General features: G+C 38.2%; 1 protein-coding gene across 1 annotated transcript; it reads left to right on the top strand.

Annotated features, from left to right (window-relative positions):
- The first annotated feature begins 7,565 nt into the window (after nucleotides 1-7,565).
- LOC135318450 (guanylate-binding protein 6-like) lies at nucleotides 7,566-11,402 on the top strand. Its single transcript, XM_064479349.1, is given in 6 exon segments — nucleotides 7,566-7,706; nucleotides 8,407-8,619; nucleotides 9,564-9,609; nucleotides 9,612-9,662; nucleotides 10,005-10,198; nucleotides 11,175-11,402. Coding segments are annotated over 6 exon segments (873 nt in total).
- The last annotated feature ends 8,947 nt before the right edge of the window (nucleotides 11,403-20,349 follow it).

Here is a 20,349-nt window from a genome sequence, read left to right on the forward strand (position 1 = left end):
GGTCACACTGTCCTTTTGATTTTCACATAAGCCCAATCCCATGTCAAAGTGGACAGTCCAGTGTTATCTGCAATTTCTGCACATTTCAAGGAGCTTACTGTATTTGCTTTCTGTTGCTGCTGTAACAAGTATCCCCAGACGTCATGGTAGTAGGAAGAAAAGAAAAAGTCTCCACTAAACAACACAAATATAACCTCCTAGGGTTCTTGAATGCAGAAGTCTGCTGAAGTAAAGGTGTAGGCAGGACTGTTTCTGAAGGCCTCAGGGGAACCTGTATCTTTGCCTTTTCTGGCTTCCAGAGGCCACCTGCATCTCTTGGCCTGTGACCTCTTTTCTCTCTCTCAAGGTCAGCATGGTTGTGTGCCTCTGACTCTGATTCTGTGGTCACATCTTCTCTCCTCTCTCCCCTCTTCTGCCTCCCTCTTCCTCCTTTAATGAACCTTGTGATTACATTGGGCCCACCTCTCTGTTAGAGTCAGCTGGTTAGCAACCTTAACCACGTCTGCAACCATAGTCCCCCTTTGCCAGGGACCCTGACCTCTTCATATGTTCTGGGGATTAGTACATGGACATCTTTGGGGGGGACCATTTTTCTGCCTACCACACTAAACTTTTTAAGATAATTTCTGGCTTTGAGTTTCTGTTCTTGTGAAACTGTTGATCTCTCTTCTGTCTTGCCTTCCACACCAGCATTCTGCTCCTGGCCAACCTAACTGCAGAGCTCACCCCTCTCTGTGGCGTCCCCCAAAACCACTTACACAAGCAGGCCTTACTGATGTTTGGAGCATGGAGGAGAAACTCAAACAACTTGAATTTTGAAATGAAAAACCTCCATCATTTTAAAATCTTCTGTCACTATAAAAAAACAATTAATTTTCTTAACTTTGTTTCTTAATTTTTAAACTATTTTAAACTTTCTTACTTTTTTAAAACTTTATTTTTCTTATCATCCTTCATTGTAGGCTCCAGAAACCTGCTACTCTGCCCACCACATCCAACTTCCCTTTCATTGTTTCTCCTTGCTTCCCTAACCTTCCTTCCCTCTCCCTTATTACTAAGTTTCTGTCCTTTCTCTTTATAGGGCAGTTAAATTCTTTTTTCTTCTTTCTTTCTTTCTTTCTTTCTTTCTTTCTTTCTTTCTTTCTTTCTTTCTTTCTTTCTTTCTTTCTTTCTTTCTTTCTTTCTTTCTTTCTTTCTTTTTCTTTCTTCTTTCTTTCTTTCTTTCTTTCTTTCTTTCTTTCTTTCTTTCTTTCTTTCTTTCTTTCTTTCTTTCTTTCTTTCTTTCTTTCTTTCTTTCTTTCATCTCTCTGTTTTTGCACAGTGAACACCTTTGGGTGTCAGTGTGTCCTTCCACATTTCTTCACAAGGGCTTCATCTTTCAGCTTCAGTATGAATTACCGGGGTCTGTTTCTAAAAAAAAGGCATTTCCCTTGTCCCCCATCTCACCAGGCCCCTCAAAAAAATATTCTGATCTTCGCTGTGAAGTGAATCTTTTTTTTTTTTTTCACTACTGGATAGTAGACAACTCTTACCCTGAGCTCACAGTCAGATTTTTCCAGAGGAGTAAAAGCAGGTCATGTGCAAATAATACTACTTTTCTGTGTGAAAAGAAATAGATCAGATAGAGGAAATACTTAACTCAGATTACTCAAAAGCATTTCCAGAAGGAAATAGGTTAATTATTTAACACTAAATTTGGATGAATCTGGATGTCAGTGAGCTATTTTAACCAACCAAGGAGGATATATTTCCTAAATTAGTACTGAGAAATTCACGTGAAATGAAACTGGCTCACATGGACTAGTTTAAAGTAAAGGATGCATTATAGTATCTGTGGTCTGTTTATACTTTTGCTTAAGTAAGCACATTGTTGTAGGTTCCAGTGAGCTGAACTTTGCCTCCATGTATTTCTACTATGGGCTAAAATATTTAGGGAATATGTTTTGAATTATGTTTCCCTTGTTTGAAACCCAGGAATGCTGACTGGTAGCCAAGTTCGAGGATGGCTTGTGTTTTCCTCACTGCCTCTTCACTTTGTATAATGTGCCTGTTTCATTCTTAATTTTTCATATAAAATCCTAACATACCAAAGATCTATCAGTTACTCTTTCTATGCCAAAACTATTCCCATCCTCAAATATACATAGGAAGGGAAAAGAAAACTTAGCAAAGTTAGCGACTATTTTCCTGCTATTTAAATACATCCAAAGGAACATAATGAAATGGATTTCACCATAACTCACCTGCCTCCATCCCCCAATTCCATGTGGGGTTCTTGAGTAGAATTCTGGGAGCAAATGAAGAAGGACAGTGATGCCGTGATCCAGGCTCCCTCTGGGGTCTCCCCAGCACTTGGATCAGCACCTGGTATATAGTAGGTCTCAGTCCGAGCCAGCTGAGTGAGTGAGTGACTCACAGGCATTGAAAGCATAACATCAGTGAATTAACAGCATTGTTTGTAGGACTCAGAGAATAAGCTGAGAGCCCTGTGGCCTTCCCAGCCTCACATTTTATTTTGGTATTGGGGTCATTTCTGGGAATTTTATTCTGTACTTGACAAAAGGTAGTACAATTCCAGGGTTAAGCAATTTGCCCTGGAGAAATTTTATGATAAAATATTAATAAAAATAGTTAAATGCCCAAAATGACATAGCATTGCCTTTGGTGTTCAGATCATGTATGGCTGTAATTTTCTTACTTTATATGTTTTCTACATTTTCCACTGTGGGTATGCACTACTATATAATAAGAAAAAACAAATGTTTAAGAGAGAAAATCTCTCTTCTCCAGATATGATTTAGTTAGAGGATTAGTCAAAGACATATAATAAGAGACTCTTAAATACAGGTGTCCACCATTCGCTCATTAAATTCAGGAACAGGAAACTCAGGAATGAAATAGATTCAGAGAATCAAAGACACTTGTATTCAAGATTAGCAAGTGGGAGTGTCCTCAACAGAAGTGGTGATTGTCTATAGTGCAGAGATTAAATGTGATAATGAAGTTACAAAGGCAACATGAGGTAGAGAGTGTTATGTGGCAAGTACTGAGTAAAGAGCAATTTACTATGATTATGCTAATATGTGTGGTCAATTCCCCAGCAAATGATTGTGTAACCCCTGCTAGAGGGAGAAAGCTTCCAGCCTTGGCCGGAGAAGGGGGAGGATCCAGTGTCTATTTTTTAAAATGTCTACAGGTGCTTCTCCTGTGCAAATTGGTATCCCTGCAGGAGAACCACAACCCAACAGAAAACCGAAAAGACAGAGGACAATGATGGGTAGACGACAGCCCAAGCTTTTCTGCCACAGGAGAGTGGCTCCACTCAGGAAGACTGCACAAGAGGCTCAGAGTCTTAGCTAAGGACAAGCCAGTCGGGACTTCTAATACGACCTAATGCCATCGACGGGGGAGGGCAGTTCAGCACAAGAAGGGAGCGCCAGATGAGTTAGCATGGAAGTTCCATCCTGGATCCAGACCGTGATGGAGTTGGGTTCCGGAGGGTAAAAGCCCTGCTTCCCTGGGGCATGGACCGGATTCCACAAGAGGCTGAGACAGGAAGTATGAGGCAGAGAAAAATTCCCCCAGGAGACTCCCGAGTCTGGGTGCCAGGAAGGGTGATGGACCAGTGTGGTCCCAGCACCACCCATACTGCAGGGCCCTGGAGTTGCTGTGGAGCTGTGCACTCCTGGCCAAACCTCAGACCTGATTGCAGTGCTCTGGGCTGCGGCCTGGGGAGTGGCTTCAGCAGCAGGCTGTCCCCATCATTCTCATAGGTGCTGCAGTGATGCCAATCCCTGTGGACACGGTGTCCCCAAGCCAAGGGTCTAAGTGACTTCAGTCCTATTTACCGGTGGCCACAGCTGGTTAGCCTGTACTGCTCAAAAGGAAGATCCCACATGGGGTTTTGATGTGTTAGGGGGTTTGCTAATACCTCACCTGCTTTCAATCGTTTAATCCTGACCACAGCCTGGGCAGTGTAAGTTTCATGTCCCCATTTTATTTCAACTTTTTGGTTGAAAGTATAGTTGGTTTAAAATATTGTGTTAATTCTTGGTGTACAGCATAGTGATTCAGAAATATATATATTATATATATACATATATATATAATACATATATATTGTTTTTCTTATTCTTTTTCACTATAGGCTATTACAAGGTATTGAATGTAGTTCCCTGTGCTATACAGTAGGACCTTGTTGTTTGAAGCAAAAAGTTCTAAACAAAGTATTTGCAAACTAAATCTAGCCATGTATATGACAGAGTTGAGTTTATCTCAGGATTTAAATGTGGTTTTGGTCTCCAGGATCTCTTTATCAATTTATCATAAGTAAAGAGCCTTTGGACCCCTTCTCAGAAAAATGTTTTAAAATCATAAGATTTAGAGAATAAAGAAGGAAGATAATTATACTGAAAAGCAGATCAAAATATAGAAATGGACACTTGTGATACAGTAACATCTGAATTATTGGAAGAACGTGTTGAATAAGAGGATCCAGGAGTGGGTCTAATAACTGCAACATTCTGCCATAGCAGTGAGTGTAAATCATCTTCTGAGATCTGTAACAATTGCATTTTGAATGTAAATAAAGTTAAATAACAAATAAGCCATGAAGTGTGGATTCAGATTCAGGGGTATCTCGAGTCCATATCCCCACCACTTCCCAGAGCTCCCTGCTCTTCCCCTAATGTCATTGAAAGAAGTGGGGAAAGTTTGTGAAGTGAAGGGCATGTTCCATTGCAAAGAAATCTCGTAGCAAACCTTGGAGCATGGCCAGGGAAACGTTAACGCTGAGATCAGAACCAGTGGGAAACCTAACAGGGGCAGCTCTTTACAAGTCACATCGTATACTCTGTGTGTCCGTGTGTGTGTACATACGCACATGTATGCATGTACAGTGTATACACCAGCCTTTTGTGTGAAGCCTCCTCATTGTCTAAATTTGAAATACATCCAAACGTGCAGTGCAGTCAGCCGAAGCTCAGCTAGATGCTGTTGTCTGTTGTTGCTCTGTCTCTCTGCTGAACTCCACGAGTAAACCATGCGCCAGCTCTTGCTTTCAGGGACAACAGCTCTGTAGGCTACAGGTGCGCACCTTGTTTCACTGCCAACTCCGATTTCCTTTCAGGACAAATTGCCATTTGAAAAAGGGGGAAGCATTCAGTTGGCCCACAAGCCTCTGAGTGAGGAAAGAAGATAACCTTAGAGACAGCTCTGTGGGACAGCATCCAGCAGGGGGCAGAGCACTGGGCTGCAAGTCGAGGCTGTGTTTCTTCCAAGCTCTGCACTGACTTTGAGGTGGCATGTCACTTCTTTGGCCTTTGAATTGTTCAGCTTAAATTAGGGTCTTGGATCTGTTTGATCCAATGTTAGAGTATCACTTTTCTGCTCCGTGACCCTCCATGGCTCCCCACTTCCTTCAGAGGGAAAAATGCCCACATCCTCACTGCGGTCTCTTAGGATCCACCCCCAAAACCACCACTGATTTCCTGTTTGCTCTGGCCCACACCAGCCTCCATGCTCTCTGTCCAGCATGAGGAACCTCCAGGCCTGTGATCGCCGTTCCCTCTGCCCCTTATTCAAAGGTCACTGCCCCAGCCCCACTCCTCCCTACCACACATTCCTCGCCCTTCTTTATTTTCCCCCACAGCACTTATCACCAGCTCACAGACCCTGTCTTTCTTTCTTTTACTTATTTTCTCTGACAATTTTCAGACTGGAAAGGCCACGGTGGATAATAACAGAGAAATGGGGGGAAAAAAGACAAATGAGGGAAGGTATCTTTTAAAAGCTAAAATGCCCACCTGAAAAGGAGGTAGGAGATAAAGTAGCAGTCATTACAATTTTGGTAAACCCAGGTACGTAGTCAGGACTAGTTTTCACAATATTTGGGGGTAGGGAGGCAGCAATAAAAGGAAATTTATCCTGAAAACAAGAAATTAAATTCTTGATAATACTGCATCAATTATTTTTAGCATCAAAACAGTTTTCCTTAAATAATGAGGATGACATTCCTAATATTCCAATTACTGTCCATGATCCCTTGTTTGTAGCTCTACTTTTTGGTTCCACAGCTCAATTCCTACATGAGGTTGAGTTGAGCAGAAAGTTTCATTTGACCTTTCATCCTTTTAGCTGCTAGTTAAGCAAACACATCATAGACAACCACTCTACTATGTGCATGTCTGGAGAGACTAGCCATAGGTTTCCTTTACTGGATCAGATGTCTCCCTAAATTTCTCTGCAGTTATATCATTGGTATAAGTCTGATGTGCAAAGAAGTATTGAATGTCTATGTTAAAGGAGTTCTATGTGTAGAAATGGCAAAGACACACAAATCCCTGCCATGAACACCTGTAGCCCCCTCGCCTCAAGACTCTACACACTCTAATCTCTGTTTTTCTGTCCCTCAGGGAAGAATCCCAAAGCCCAATCATCCAATCTACCCAGAGACTGCATCAGGCATTTATTTCCAAGATGGAAGTGTTTTGTCTTTGACTGGCCAACATATGAAAAAAAAAAAAAAAAAAACTTCTAGCCATTATTGGGATGGTATTTGAAGACCAACTGGATCCTAAATTCCAGGAGCAAACAAAAAATTTCTGTTCTTACATCTTCACTGATGCAAGGACCAAGACCTTCACAGAAGGAATCATTGTCACTGGGAAAGGTGAGTCTCTTTTTCCCATTTCCATGGGGACTGCTATGTGTTGAATATTTTATATAATGTGCTTTGTAGTATTTTTGTTTGATTCTATAAAGAATTCTGATTTTACAGACATTTATACTCCATGAAGAAATCTGTATACTTTATAATTGTCTTACTTTGGGGGCTTTACAAATTCCTCCCCCAAATTGCAATTTTTGTCAATGATATTGGTGGCTCCCACTTTTCTGAAAACACCGTCCACTTAGAATATAATCACTCTCTTGGTGTAAAAACAGAATACTGCATGTTTTCAAAGGAAGTCCTATACAAAAAGTGTTCTTCACAAGGAAAATTCAAAAGATATTTTGAGAATTTATAGTGGTCCAAAAATAAATATTAGCCCATAAATCACTGAAAATCCACTCAAAGCCTCAGAATTAGGAATAAATTAAACATGGTACACCTTGCCTCATCTGTCTATCTAGATATGCAATCTATATTGCTTTCAATTTTTAAAATGAGAAACTGTATTTTCCAGGTAGCCCCTAGTATGTTAGATAGAAGTAGATATTAACTTTTTTAGTCCTGTGGCCTGGAAAACCATAAAAATGAAGAGTCAGTAGGAAAATGAAGGTGATAATAGTAGAGGGAGGTAGGGGTGCGTGTGTGTGTTTGTGTGTGTGCATGTGTATATGACCCTAGAAGCATAGTCTCAGAATCCTGGAGCCATTGACTGATAACTTGATATTTAGCCCCTAAATTTACTGGCTTCTTCAGGGCTGAGGACTCTGGTTGTGACCTACGTGGACACTATCAATAGCCGAGCAGTACCTCACTTGGAGAATGCAGTGAAAACTCTGGCCAGGTGGAGAACTCAGCTGCCATTCAGAAGGCAGACAACCACTACAGCAAGCAGATGGCCCAGCGAGTGAGCTTCCCCACAGACATGCTGCAGGAGCTGCTGGAGGAGCACGCTGCCTGTGAGAGGGAAGCCCCTGCAGTCTTCATGGAGCACTCCTTCAAGGATGACAAGCAGGAGTTCCAGAAGAATCTTGTTGTAATCTGTCTTAGTATTTACCATATGTCCCCTCCCCTTGAAGAATGAAGCCTAGAAGTGTTGTTACCTGTCCCATGGCTCATCTCTAAGGGATAAAGTAGTTCATGTTCTCATGAGGGACAGAGTTTCAAAGGACTACATTTCCTTCCTTTTTGACTGCCAGACCTCAGGCAGTTTATCTGGAACACTCTTTGACCTACAATGAAAAATCAGTATGGATATCCTCTTGAAATAAATACTTCTGTGGATTCCAAGCCTGTCCAGAACACCCAAAAGACATTCTTCAGCTGGCTTCTTTTTCTGTGAACACACTCCTATGTCTGGGAACCAAAATTTCTCTTTTCAGATCCACATCTCAGGCCACTTTCAGCTTAGGTTGCTCCTTGTTGTATCTATCATTGAAGACAGATAGAATCACTGAATGTGGCAGCTTCAAGGAACCACAGAGATTAGGTAATGCAGCTCCAACAGCTCAGATGAAATACCCAAAGGAGGTTAGGGAACTTCCCCATGGTCTTCCAGAGTTTTCAGAGCTGTGAATAAATCAAATCTTGTGACTGCTGTTTTATTACATGTCCTCCAACAGAATACTTTTCTCATGAGGAACACAGTTAGACCAATTCTTCTACCAGATCCTTTGGAAATTTACTTCCTCTGTTCCTTGCTTCTGGTGAGAGCCCTCTATCTTTTTTCCCTCTAGGAAATCATAAAGAATAAGAAGGAGGATTTCTTGATTCAGAATGAAGAGACATCAATCAAATACTGCCAGACTAAACTTGATCAGCTTTCAAAGGCACTAATAAAAAGTATCTCAGCAGGAACTTTCTCTGTTCCTGGAGGTCATGAACTCTACAGGAAAGCAAAGGAAATTATTGAAAAGGAATATCACCAAGTGCCCATGAAAGTAGTGAAGGTGAGAAATAAGGGAAACATGGGGAACCTACAGAATAGTCAAAGGGGTCTCCTGAAAATCTGAGAGCACAGCTCCATGCATACATAAAGAGAGAGTATGGGGCCATTCAAACAGCTGTGACTCTTAAGGTTCACTGCATGCTATTTATTCCTGAAGAGAGTACAAATGTCAACTCCCAACCATGAGTACAGATTTCTTAAATCCACAAGAGACAGGACAGAAATTATTCATTTTTTTTTTACTCAACAACATATCTGACGTGTTGAGCACTGATAATTTACAGGTCAGTCTTTGTACACAAGGCTGATCACAAGTGAGACAGGAAGTCAACTACATAGACAAGTTATAACACTCAGGAAAGAGCTACTTAGGTGTTAGAAACAAATATAATAATAATAATTAATAATAATAATAATAATATAATTAATAATAAAAAACAACAATAATAATGCAACTAATATATATTGAACAGTTGTTTCCTATAGCCAAAATGTTAAGCTCTTTCCCTAGACTCTTTAACTTAATCTTTCAAATAGCATTAAGAAGCATCTACATTATCAACATTTTAAAGATCTGAACTGAGAAGCATAGGCAGGTTAAAATAAGTTGTCTAAAGTTATAACCAGCTAGTGGCAGAGGAGAACAGCAGCACAATTTAGAGGCACTATTTCACACTGGGAAAGCAGATATGTAAAAGCACCAGAGATCTGGGGTTTGTAGAACTGAACATGATTCTGACTGGCTGGATTCTAGAGTAGGGAGAAGGAAGTAGCACTGGGCAAGAGACTGGAGAGAGACAGGTCACTCTAAGGAGCTTGGACTCATTGTAAGGAACCACTGTGGAACTTTAAACATGAAGCAAAAGTTACATGGACTTAGTTGTCTTTGCAGCACTAATTTCCCTATTGGAAATCTAATTTCTGTGCTCCTCCTTGGTTCCTCAGGCAAATGAGTTCCTCCAGAGGTTTCTGCAGTCCAAGGTGGCACTAGAGAAATCCTGCAGGCAGATAAAGCCCTCACTGATGGGGAGAAGGCCATAGCAGGTACAGGGTAGGGCTGGGCTCACAGTGGGATGCGTATGTTCTTGCAGTGCCCTCTGACAGGTGTGAGAGCAAAACCTTCCCAATACCAGAGCTTCCTTCCTTTCTGTGGAACAACCCTGCTGCATCTGGAAACAGCAAAGGGAACTGTGATTGGACGCCAGACAGGCAGAGCCTTTTCTCTCACATTCTGAAGTGTGCTCTTGATGGTGTGGACACGGGGTGTGGGGGGAGGACTTCAGAGATTTCCCACCTCTCTCTTCAATTTTGTTTGGCCTCTGAGCTCAGGAGGGTGGAGATCAATCCTTGCCTATTTTTTCCCTCTCTAATACCTTCCTGGGGCAGAAGAGTGGACCTGGAAGGAGACAGCTGAGAAGGAACAGGAGCTGCTGAAACAGAAACTGCAGGAGCAGCAGCAGCAGGTGGAGGCTCAGAAGAGAAGTCTCCAGAAACACATAGTTCAGATGATGGAGAAGATGGTGAGAGAAAGAGAAAACCTGCTGAGAGAGCCAAACAAGATATTGGAGCATCAGCTGAAGGTGAATCAGGCTGTGGCAGTAGTAGAGCTTTATAGCTTTGCCCTGGTACCCCAGGAAGGGATGGGTGAAGGTTACAGCATGGTCATGCAGAGATCACAAGTGCATCTACTGCTTGTGATTTATGAAAACCCTGAAGCCTTTGAATCCTTTCAAAACCTTTAAATTCGGCTCTGTAAGTAGACTTTGGAGAGTTCAGGATGAGTATGCCCCCCCACTCCAAGCCCTCAGAGAATATAAATAGGGTTGTATAGCCATTTAGAGAATTTTAAAATGATCTCACAGGGCTTGATTGAACAGATATTCCAACTATGTGTGTTTAATATGAACAACAACTAGTATGCTTTACCAAGATCACTACCTTTTACCAGGAGCCCTGCTCAGCCCAAGGCCCTGAGGTAGATCTGTGCTGACATAAAACTACCAGAAATGTCCAGACTTAAAAACACAGGGAAATGATAGATTTTACACTTGCTGCATTGCCTCCAGGTGTGGACAGATCCCCAAGCTATCATGTGGCTTGGAGGGATTTCTCTCATTGTTCATATGAACATGATTTATAAGAGATTTCTATAATTTGGGGGCCATGTGTTTATAACAGATTTCTATAATATGGGTGACAGTGCCATCCTGAGTGGGACTGAGAATTAGTGCAGTCAGACCAAGGCTACCTCTCATTTGCATTTTTTGACTGGAAAATATTACATTTGTCCTCATGCCAGGCTTAGCCTTCTGGCAAAACCCTAAGGTATATGAATATTTTTAAGGCTGTAAACTACACTTCCTCTTAATATTTAGGTCCAAACCAGGAAATATTCCTTGTTACAAGAGTCTCCTTTCATGATTAAGAGAGAACAATTTTAGGAATAAAACAAAGATAGTCTGACAAAGTTTTAAAGTTTGACAAAATGTAATCCTTGACAAAATGGGGGATTTAAAAAGTTTTACTTCCTTCCTCATTTTTATTTTTTTTTTTTAGGTCCAAGAAGATCTGTGTACTGAAGGATTTAGAAAGAAATGTGAGGAGATGAGTACAGAGATAAATCATTTGAGAAAGAGGATTCTTGATACTAAAAATGACGATATTTCCTTGCTTGCACAAGCCTTGGACAACCTTGGCAAAAGAATCGCTTCATTATTGCCTGCCCCAGCTAACATTCTTGGTAATGTTATGAAAGTAGTGAGCTCACTATTTAAAAAAAAGTAGCTCTCCTTGTAAAGAAATCAGATATATAATATACATGTATGTTCTCTGGCCTATTTCTGATGTGCATGCTTTTCACTTTCATCCAGAAATGCTTTAAATATAAAAAGTGATTTCTAGAGAATATTGATGCCTGGCCCACATTAGATAGAATAAATGCATGGACACTTTGATATAGTGTGTTCACTTTTAGGAAATATAAATGTGTGCAAAATCATATATATGTGTATGTACATATATACAAGAGTTTCACTGAGGCTTCACTTTTAATGGCAAAAGATTGGAAACCACTTAATGCTCATTTATGTAATTTGGTAATATATATTTTGCATGCACATATACTAGAATACTAGGTTGCTAGTAAATAGTGGAGCTCTATTTGTATAAATATAGAACAATCTGGAAGATAGATTGTAGAGTGAAAAAATGAGGCACAAAGCAGTTTGTATAATGTGTTCACCGTAAAAAAAAAAAAGGCAATTATTATGGGTACTCATACACATGTATGTATAGTACATCTCTGGAAGATTCATTAGAAATTGGTATCATTGGTTCTTCCTGGAGAGGACAGCTTGGCATCAGGGATGGAAAGGACACATGTTTTTCATTATATACTCTATATTTTCAATTTTGCAAAGATAGCTTGTGTTATTTCTCAAATAACAAAGAAAACAAAGTATAATACTAATAATTAAAATAGTAAACAGAATGTGAATAAATGGAATTGCTCATTGCTTCTAGAAATGACATTAGCCTGCTCAATAAGGGGTCTAAGACTAAGATCAGAATACTAGAAAATAACGTTTGCATCCTAATCTTGCTTTTGCTTTGGCCTTGGTTTTTAATCCCTTATATTTGCTTCAAAAATAAGGTATGAACTTTCCTGTTACCCCTTGAAATCTCAACAACAGTAACCTTTACTTCATAGGTTTCAATTACACTTTTACAGTGTTTAGAAACAAATTACTAAACACTAAGAATATTCACTGGTGAGAGGAATTCCCATCATCCTTAAGTTCAGTGGTGGCGTCTCTGCTGTAGGCAAGTACAGAAGGGGTGATGCACCACTGCAGAAATGGATGCCTTGATAGTAATGGGGAATGAAAAACCCAGACACACAGAGGCCAGGTGTTGGCATTTAAACATCAGAATTCAAGTACATACAATAAGAGTAATGAGCATCGTGGTTTGTCTTAGCTCAGGCTGCTATAACAAATTACCATAGACTGTGTGGCTTACAAAACAAACATTTATTTCTCCCAGTCCTGGAGGCTGTAAGTCCAAAAGCACTGTGCCAGCATTGTTATTTTCTTGGTAAGGGTCCTCTTACAGCTTTACAGATGACAAGGTTCTTACTGTGTCCTAGCATGGTGAAGAGAGAGAGACAGAGAGAGAGAGAGACAGAGAGAATGAATCTCATGATTCTTTGTTATACAGGCACTAATTAGATTCATGAAGGCCCCACACTCATTATCTAATCCCTCCCAAACCCCATTTCCAAGCACATTGGGACATTGGTATTTGGGGTTTCCTCAAATGGATTTTGGAGAACACATTCAAACATTCAGTCTATAATTTGGTTGGAGTGGCAGCCAGCAGACCTGACCAGAGAAAATTCTGAAGATGGCAAATAAAACAAGGTGCCTGTAGAGAAAAAAAGAATGGGGAGGAAACCATTGGAATCAAGGATATTTATAGGAAGCTGAGAGGTAACATTGATAAAAGGTTATAATCCGTAGCCTTGGTCTAAACCAATTTCAGATGATGGAACTATCACCTGGAGGGGAGGGCAGGATCCCAGGAGAGAGGACCTTGCAACTCTGGGATGAGGATAAATGATAATGATTTTCACAGTGCCTCTCCTAGGGGACCTCTGGAAATGTACTTGGATCCATATGCTGGGAAATGAGAATGCCCAAACACTTCAAGGACTCTCAGAATCAGGATCCAAGCTAGGAGTGATGCTCAGATCCTGAAAAGACATCACAGTCTCCCTGTTAGAGGTACATGACATCCTGGTATGAACACAGTCTTGGCCCAGGTGCAACTAACTTGGTCTAGTATTTTTTTCAAATAAAAGTATAGTTCGTCTGAAGACAGACACCATTTTATATATATATATGTATTTTGTTTACATCTTCATAGTGTATGTTTAGGCACAGAGGGTACTTAGTAAGAAACTTCTGTAAAAACAAAAAGCTGACACATGTGTGATTGTTTTCAATTGCCAGAATTCCATGATCACACCAAACCTCTGAGATAATAGATTGTTTGGATTTTAGATATTAGATTAAGGTCTCTAATTTGACTTAAGGACCAGAGGAGCAGAAGAAACTCTTTCGGTACAGTTTCCCCCTCTGTGACCTTATTCAACACAGTCTCAGTATCTCTGCGAGGATGTTAACTCATCTCCACTGGAGAATTTAAATGACTCCATCTAGTTGTGGCTTCAAGTGTTCAGAAGGAAGAATGAATGGCTTTGCCTTTTAAAGAAGAAACCATATAGTAATGAATATGTGACCAATGTATCATGGGGTTTAATGGAAAAGTAAACTATTCTACAGAAATATCTGTTTATCTGTTCCCACTGAGAGCTTGACTTAAGCAGATGTTCTAATCCCTTGGACTAGACACACCCTGCATTGAAGAGCAAAGAGAAGCCTTGTCTTTTTTAGATTCGACATACAAGTGATATCACACTGTACTTGTCTTTCTCTGACCTATCTCACTTAGCATAATGTGCTCAAGGTCCATTGATGTTGCAAATGGCAGGATATCCTCTTTCCTTGTGACTGAATAATATTCCCTTGTGTATATGTATATGTGCCACATCTTTTGTATCCATTCATGTGTTGGCATTTAGGTTGCTTTCATTTCTTGGCTACTGTGGTTAATGCTGCAATAAACGAGTGCAGATATCTCTTTGAAATACTGTTTCTATTTTCTTTCAATAAAAAATAAAAAAACTGACAATGGTCACTTAGAAAAATAAAAAGGCTTTAAAAAGTAGTTAACAATATATTCACACATCTATTCTAATCCTCATTAAGGAATGCTTGGTTCTAATTATTTACATTGTTTGTTAAATTCTTATGTCCTCCCTGCCATCGTTCTGGATTATGTAAAGAGAGAAAAGCAAAGATCTTGTCCTCATGCAGCTTACACCGTGTATGGGCCTTACATAATGTTATTTAGGCAGAAATAAATGTTGTAATTATATACATGTATATATATATATATGTGTGTGTGTGTGTATAGATGTGTGTGTGTATATAGATATGTGTATGTGTATGTATGTGTGTGTGTATATATATAAATATTTTATGTGTAGTGATCAAGAATCTAAGTAGCAACCAAATAGTCATTTTTTAAGTTTGGTTTCAACCTAGTGCATCTTGCCTGGAGATATAATTGTGTATTTTAGAGCCCTAAGGACCAAATATGGTAACTTTAAAGTAAGGCAAAACCTAGAGTGCATGGTGATTGAAACAATGAATAAATAGATTAATGGTTGGATGTATGAGTAAGTGTGACATTTGTTTATTATTTCAAAGGGTAATAAATATCCCTCTCATTACCTATAGGCAAAAAAGTAAAGGCTTTGGTGAAGAATTTTGTGTTCTTTGATCTCTATTCCTTTATCACCTGTACAAATTATTATGTTTAAACAAACTAAAGTGGATTCTGTTTCTATGACTGTACTAGGACTGATATGACAACTCTGGAATATTCTTCCTTGTGTCTCTTTTTCCATGGAAGTGTGGTTGTGCCACTCAACAGTGTTATTTGGATGGAATTCCTTTTACTTCAGATAATGTGATCTTATTTCCTGACCACTATTTTGTGGACAGTGGTCCCAGGCTGCATTGAATATGGTGCTCACTCTTAGCCCAGGAAACAGTCCCTGATAAAACATGAGTAATGAATTCCTCCCCTGATATATTTGGTCTAAGGCCCCAATCTCTCTCTGCCCCTGCTGACTGTCCATTAATATAGAAAATGCAGACAATCAAGTTCTATTTCCCTCCCACTTAAAGTACCTAATTATTTTATTTTGATGAAATATGCACAACTATTTACTATTTTAACTATTTAAAGTGTACAATATAGTGGAATTAAGTATATTCACATAGATGTTACAATCATCATCACTATCTACCTCCAACCCATTGCATCATGCTCAGCTGAAACTCTGTATTCAATAAACAAGTCTCCATTTCCCTCTCCCCAAGCTCCTGGTAAGTGTGAGTAAACTTTCTGTTTCTATGAATTTAACTACCCTGGATACCTCATAAAAATGACATCATATAGTATTTTTCTTTTTGTGACTGTCTTATTTCAGTTAGCATAATGTCCTCAGGTTTATTTAGACTGTAACATGTGTTAGAATATCCTTCTTTTTAAGGCTGAATAACATTCCATGGTAAGAATGTACTACACTCTATTTTATTTTTTTAATTTTTAATTATTATAGAACTTTTACATTTCCACTTAATTTGCAGTTATTACAAAATACTGGCTATGTTCCCTTTGTTGTGCAGTACATCTTTGTAGCCTGTCTTATACTCAATAGTGTGTTACTCCCACTCCTCCCACTCCTCCATACCTTTATTGCCAGCCCCACTTCCCACTGGTAACCACTGGTTTGTTCTCTATATCTGTGAGCCTGCTTCTTTTTTTGTTGTTGTTTTGGTTATATTCAATAGTTTGTTGTATTTTATACATTCTACATATAAGTGATATCATATAGTATTTGTCTTTCCCTGTCTGACTTATTTCACTTAGCATAATGCCATCCAAGTCCATCCATGTTGCTGTTAATGGCAAAATTTCATTTTTTATGGCTGAGTAGTATTCCATTGTGTGTGTGTGTGTGTGTGTGTGTGTGTGTGTGTGTGTGTGTAGTGTACAATAAATATCTATACATACTATATCTATCTATATCTATCTAGCTGTGTGTGTGTGTATATCATATCTTCTTTATCCATTCACCTGTTCATGGACACTTAGGTTGCTTCCATACCTTGGCAATTGTACATAATGATGCTATGAACATTGACATGCATGTATCTTTTCAAATTAGTGTTTTTGGTTTTGGTTTTGGTTTTGCTTTTATATACCCAGGGGTGGAATCTGGGTCATATAGTAATTATATTTTGAGATTTTTGGAGAAATCTCCATACTATTTTCCACAGTGGCTGCATGAATTTACTTTCCCACCAAGAGCCCACCAAGGGTTTCTTCTCTCCACATCATTGCCAATATTTGTTGCTTGTGTTCTTTTGATGACAGCCATTCTGACTAGCAAATACACTACAATTTATTTACCCATTCATACGTTAGTGGATAACTAGATTGTTTCCATTTTTTTGTACTGTTTTGAATAATGCTATTATAAACATTGGTGTACAACTATATATTTGAGTTCTTACTTTCAGTTCTTTTGAGATATATAACTAGAAGTTGAACTGTTGAATCAAATGGTAATTTTATGTTTAATTTTCTGAGGAATAGTTATACTGTTTTCTACATTAGCTGTTCAATTTGTTCCTACCAATGATGTACAGGATTCTCAATTTCTCTACATCCTTACCAAAATTTGTTTTCTGTTTCTAAAGAAATGGCAACCATATTAATGTGTGTGAAATGTATCTCATTTCCTTAATGAATAATGATGATGAGCACCTTTTCAGGTACTTATTGGCCATTTATCTTTGTTATTTGGGGAAGGTGTCTTCAAGTCCTTGACTATTTTTGAAATGAGCTCTTTGTTTTTGTTTTTGTTGTTGCTGAGTTAAAGGGTTCTTTATATATTCTGTATATTAATTTCTTATCAAATGTATGATTTGTAAACATTTTCTCCCATCCTGTGAGTTACCCTTTATTCTTTTGATATTGTCCTTTGATATGCACAAAAGTTTTAAATTTTTGTAAAAACCAATTTATCTATTTTTTCATTTGTTGTCTACAAACACCTTTGGTGTATATCCAAGAAATCACTGCCAAACCCAATAGAATGAAGAGTTTCCCCTACGTTTTCTTCTAAGAGATTTTGTTTAGCTTTTACATTTAGATCTTTGTTCTATTTTGAGTAAATTTTTGAATATGGAGGAAGGTAAGGGTATAACTTCATCCTTTTGCATGTGAATATCGAATTTCCTCAGTATCACTTGTTGAAAATATTGTGCTTTTCCCACTGAATGGTCTTGACACCTTTACCAAATCATTTGACCGCATATGAGAAGATTTATTTACTGTATTCGTCTATATGTCTATTTGGATTACAATAGTTTGTACTAAGTTTTGAAATCAGGAAGTATGATATCTCCCACTTTGTTCTTCTGTTTCAAGATTTTTTATTTGTTTATTTGGAATCTCTTGAAATTCCCTATGAATTTTAGAACTTTTTATTTTCTGGAAAAAATATTGGAATGTTGATAAGAATTGCATGAGATCTGTAGAATCTGTTGAGTAGTACTGACAGCTTAACAATATTAAAACTTCCCACCTATGAACATGGATGTCTATTTCTTTATGTCTTATTTAATGTCTTTTGGCAATGTTTTCAGTATGCAAATCTTTCTTCTTCTAGGCTAAATTTATTTTTAATTAATCACTTTGATCCTATTTTAAATGGGATTGCTTTCTTAATTTTTTGTATTGTCATGTTAGTGTATAGAAATGCAACTGATTTTTAATTGTTGATTTTGTATCCTCCAAATTTGCTGAATTCATTTATTTTTTCTATTTTTTGGTGAAATCTTTGATATTTCTATATTTAATATCTTGTCGTGTGTTGAGAGAATTTATTTCTTCATTTCCAATTTTAAATCTCTTTATTTCTTTCCCTTGTTTTATTACACTGGCTAGTACCTCTAATACTATGTTAAATAGAGGAGGGAAAAATCGGCATTACTGTCTTTTTTGTTATCTTAGGGGAGAAGATTTCAGTCTTTCATCATTGAGTAGGATGTAGCTGTGGATTTTTCATGCATGGTTTTTATCATGTTGAGGAAGTTTTCTTCTATTCCTAATTTTTTAGTATTTTTTTAACAGAAAAATTATTAAATTTGATCAAAGGATTTTTGTGAATCAATTGGATGACCATTTTTTTTCTTTGCTCTCTTAATGTGGTATATTATATTGATTGATTTTTCTATTTGGAATCTACAGGATGTAATCAACATTTATAGAATACCAAAAACATCAGAATACATATTTTCCTCAAGCTAACATGAAACATTCACCAAGATAGACCTCATTATGTATCATTAAACACACCTTAAAAATTGAAAGGAACAGAAATGTTATAATGTATGTCTCAGACTAGAGTGAAATTAAACTAGAAATCAACAATGGAAAGATAGCTGGAAAGTCCTAAAATACCTGGATAGTAAACAACACACTTCTACGTTATACATAGGTCAAATAAGTCTCAAGAGGGATTTTAAAATGTATTCAATGAAATAAAAATAAAAATACAACTCATCAAAATTTGCAAAATGCAGTGAAAGTTGAAGGAGACTTGTAAGATACTTTTGTCATGATATATAATCTTATGGAGACCATAAACTCAATTTTGGGAAGGGGAATAGGAAGACACAAAGCAGCAGTTCCCAGGAAGGGAAATGATCCTAAAATTAAATTCATAAATGGTTTCCAAGCAAAGAACAAATCCAGGGTGTTGCCAGAAAAGAAAAGAAAAAAGATGGAGGGGTCAAATATGAAATGAAGGACATGACTGAAGATTCTTTTTCTTAAACCTCAGAATCATTACGGTTGCATCCTTGGAGTATGACATAATCAGAAAAAGACTCTCTGAGGAGATACAATATGTATCATAGATGCTCTCAAACAATTGGGCTTCTGGAAAGTTTAAGGGAGTTTTTCCTCAGACTTCTCAGCAAAAACCCAACGTAGAAATAGGGCTACATTGAAAGGATTTGTGGGTTCAGCATTGTTGAGCCTTGATGAAGCTCACCTCAGAAGGCTTAGACCAAATTGGAGGGTATTTGTGCTAATGAAGAACTACAGGGGAACCTGTTGATCCTGCCCTGGCACTCCCATGCATGACTATACTTTCATACATTTTTCCTTACCACTTTATTCTCTTATCTATTTTTACCCTTTGTTTTTCTTTCTTTTCTCATTTCTTCACCCCTTTTTGGACAGTTTTGTGTAAGTAATGGACAGAGGACAGGCCTTGGAGTCAGAGAGCTTGCATCTGAGACTAAGCTCTAGAACCAAGCTAAGTGACCTAGAATATGTTGTCTAATCTCTTCACTTGCATAAATGTAGGAATAATATCTAATTTACTGTGTGATCATGAGGATTAGAGACAGTAAGTGTACTTCCTTAAAGGTAGAAAGTGTCCAATAAGAGTGGCTGTTATATTGTTTTTATTACTGTTGCTACAATTTTGTTTATGTGGTTGATTTGGGTTCTTGGAGCAGCTGTTAGTAAACTCTACACTGAGTTTCTTTACTCTACATACTCTTTAATATGATTATTTTTATGAGGTTGATTTTGATAGCTGATATTGAACTCTCTTAGTCTCTTTACAGCAGAGTATCCATCCCAAGATGCTTTGAGTGCTGGCTTCTAGAAATGCTTACATGATCTCCCTTGAGAAATGCCTGGGAACTTGCATCCTCATATGTCTCCACTTCTCTAAAGATTTCTTCTCAGAGGATTCAAGCAACAAATCATCTACAGGAATTGCCATCTTATGCTTTGCTTCTAACATACTAACATTAGAAAATTATTTTTTAATTTTTATTTTTAATACTACAAATATATCTTAGGCCTTCCACTAGCAACCAAAGATACAGCAAGCCCTCAGTTAAAGAGAATGCTAATCTATACTGTATCAGTTTCCCCTTCCTGGCTCCACTTCTGGCACGATGGTGTGCAACTCGGAATCACTCCTCAAAAAAACTGATGAAAACTA

This window comes from Camelus dromedarius, chromosome 26 (assembly GCF_036321535.1).
Source record: "Camelus dromedarius isolate mCamDro1 chromosome 26, mCamDro1.pat, whole genome shotgun sequence".
Taxonomy (NCBI): Eukaryota; Metazoa; Chordata; class Mammalia; order Artiodactyla; family Camelidae; genus Camelus; species Camelus dromedarius.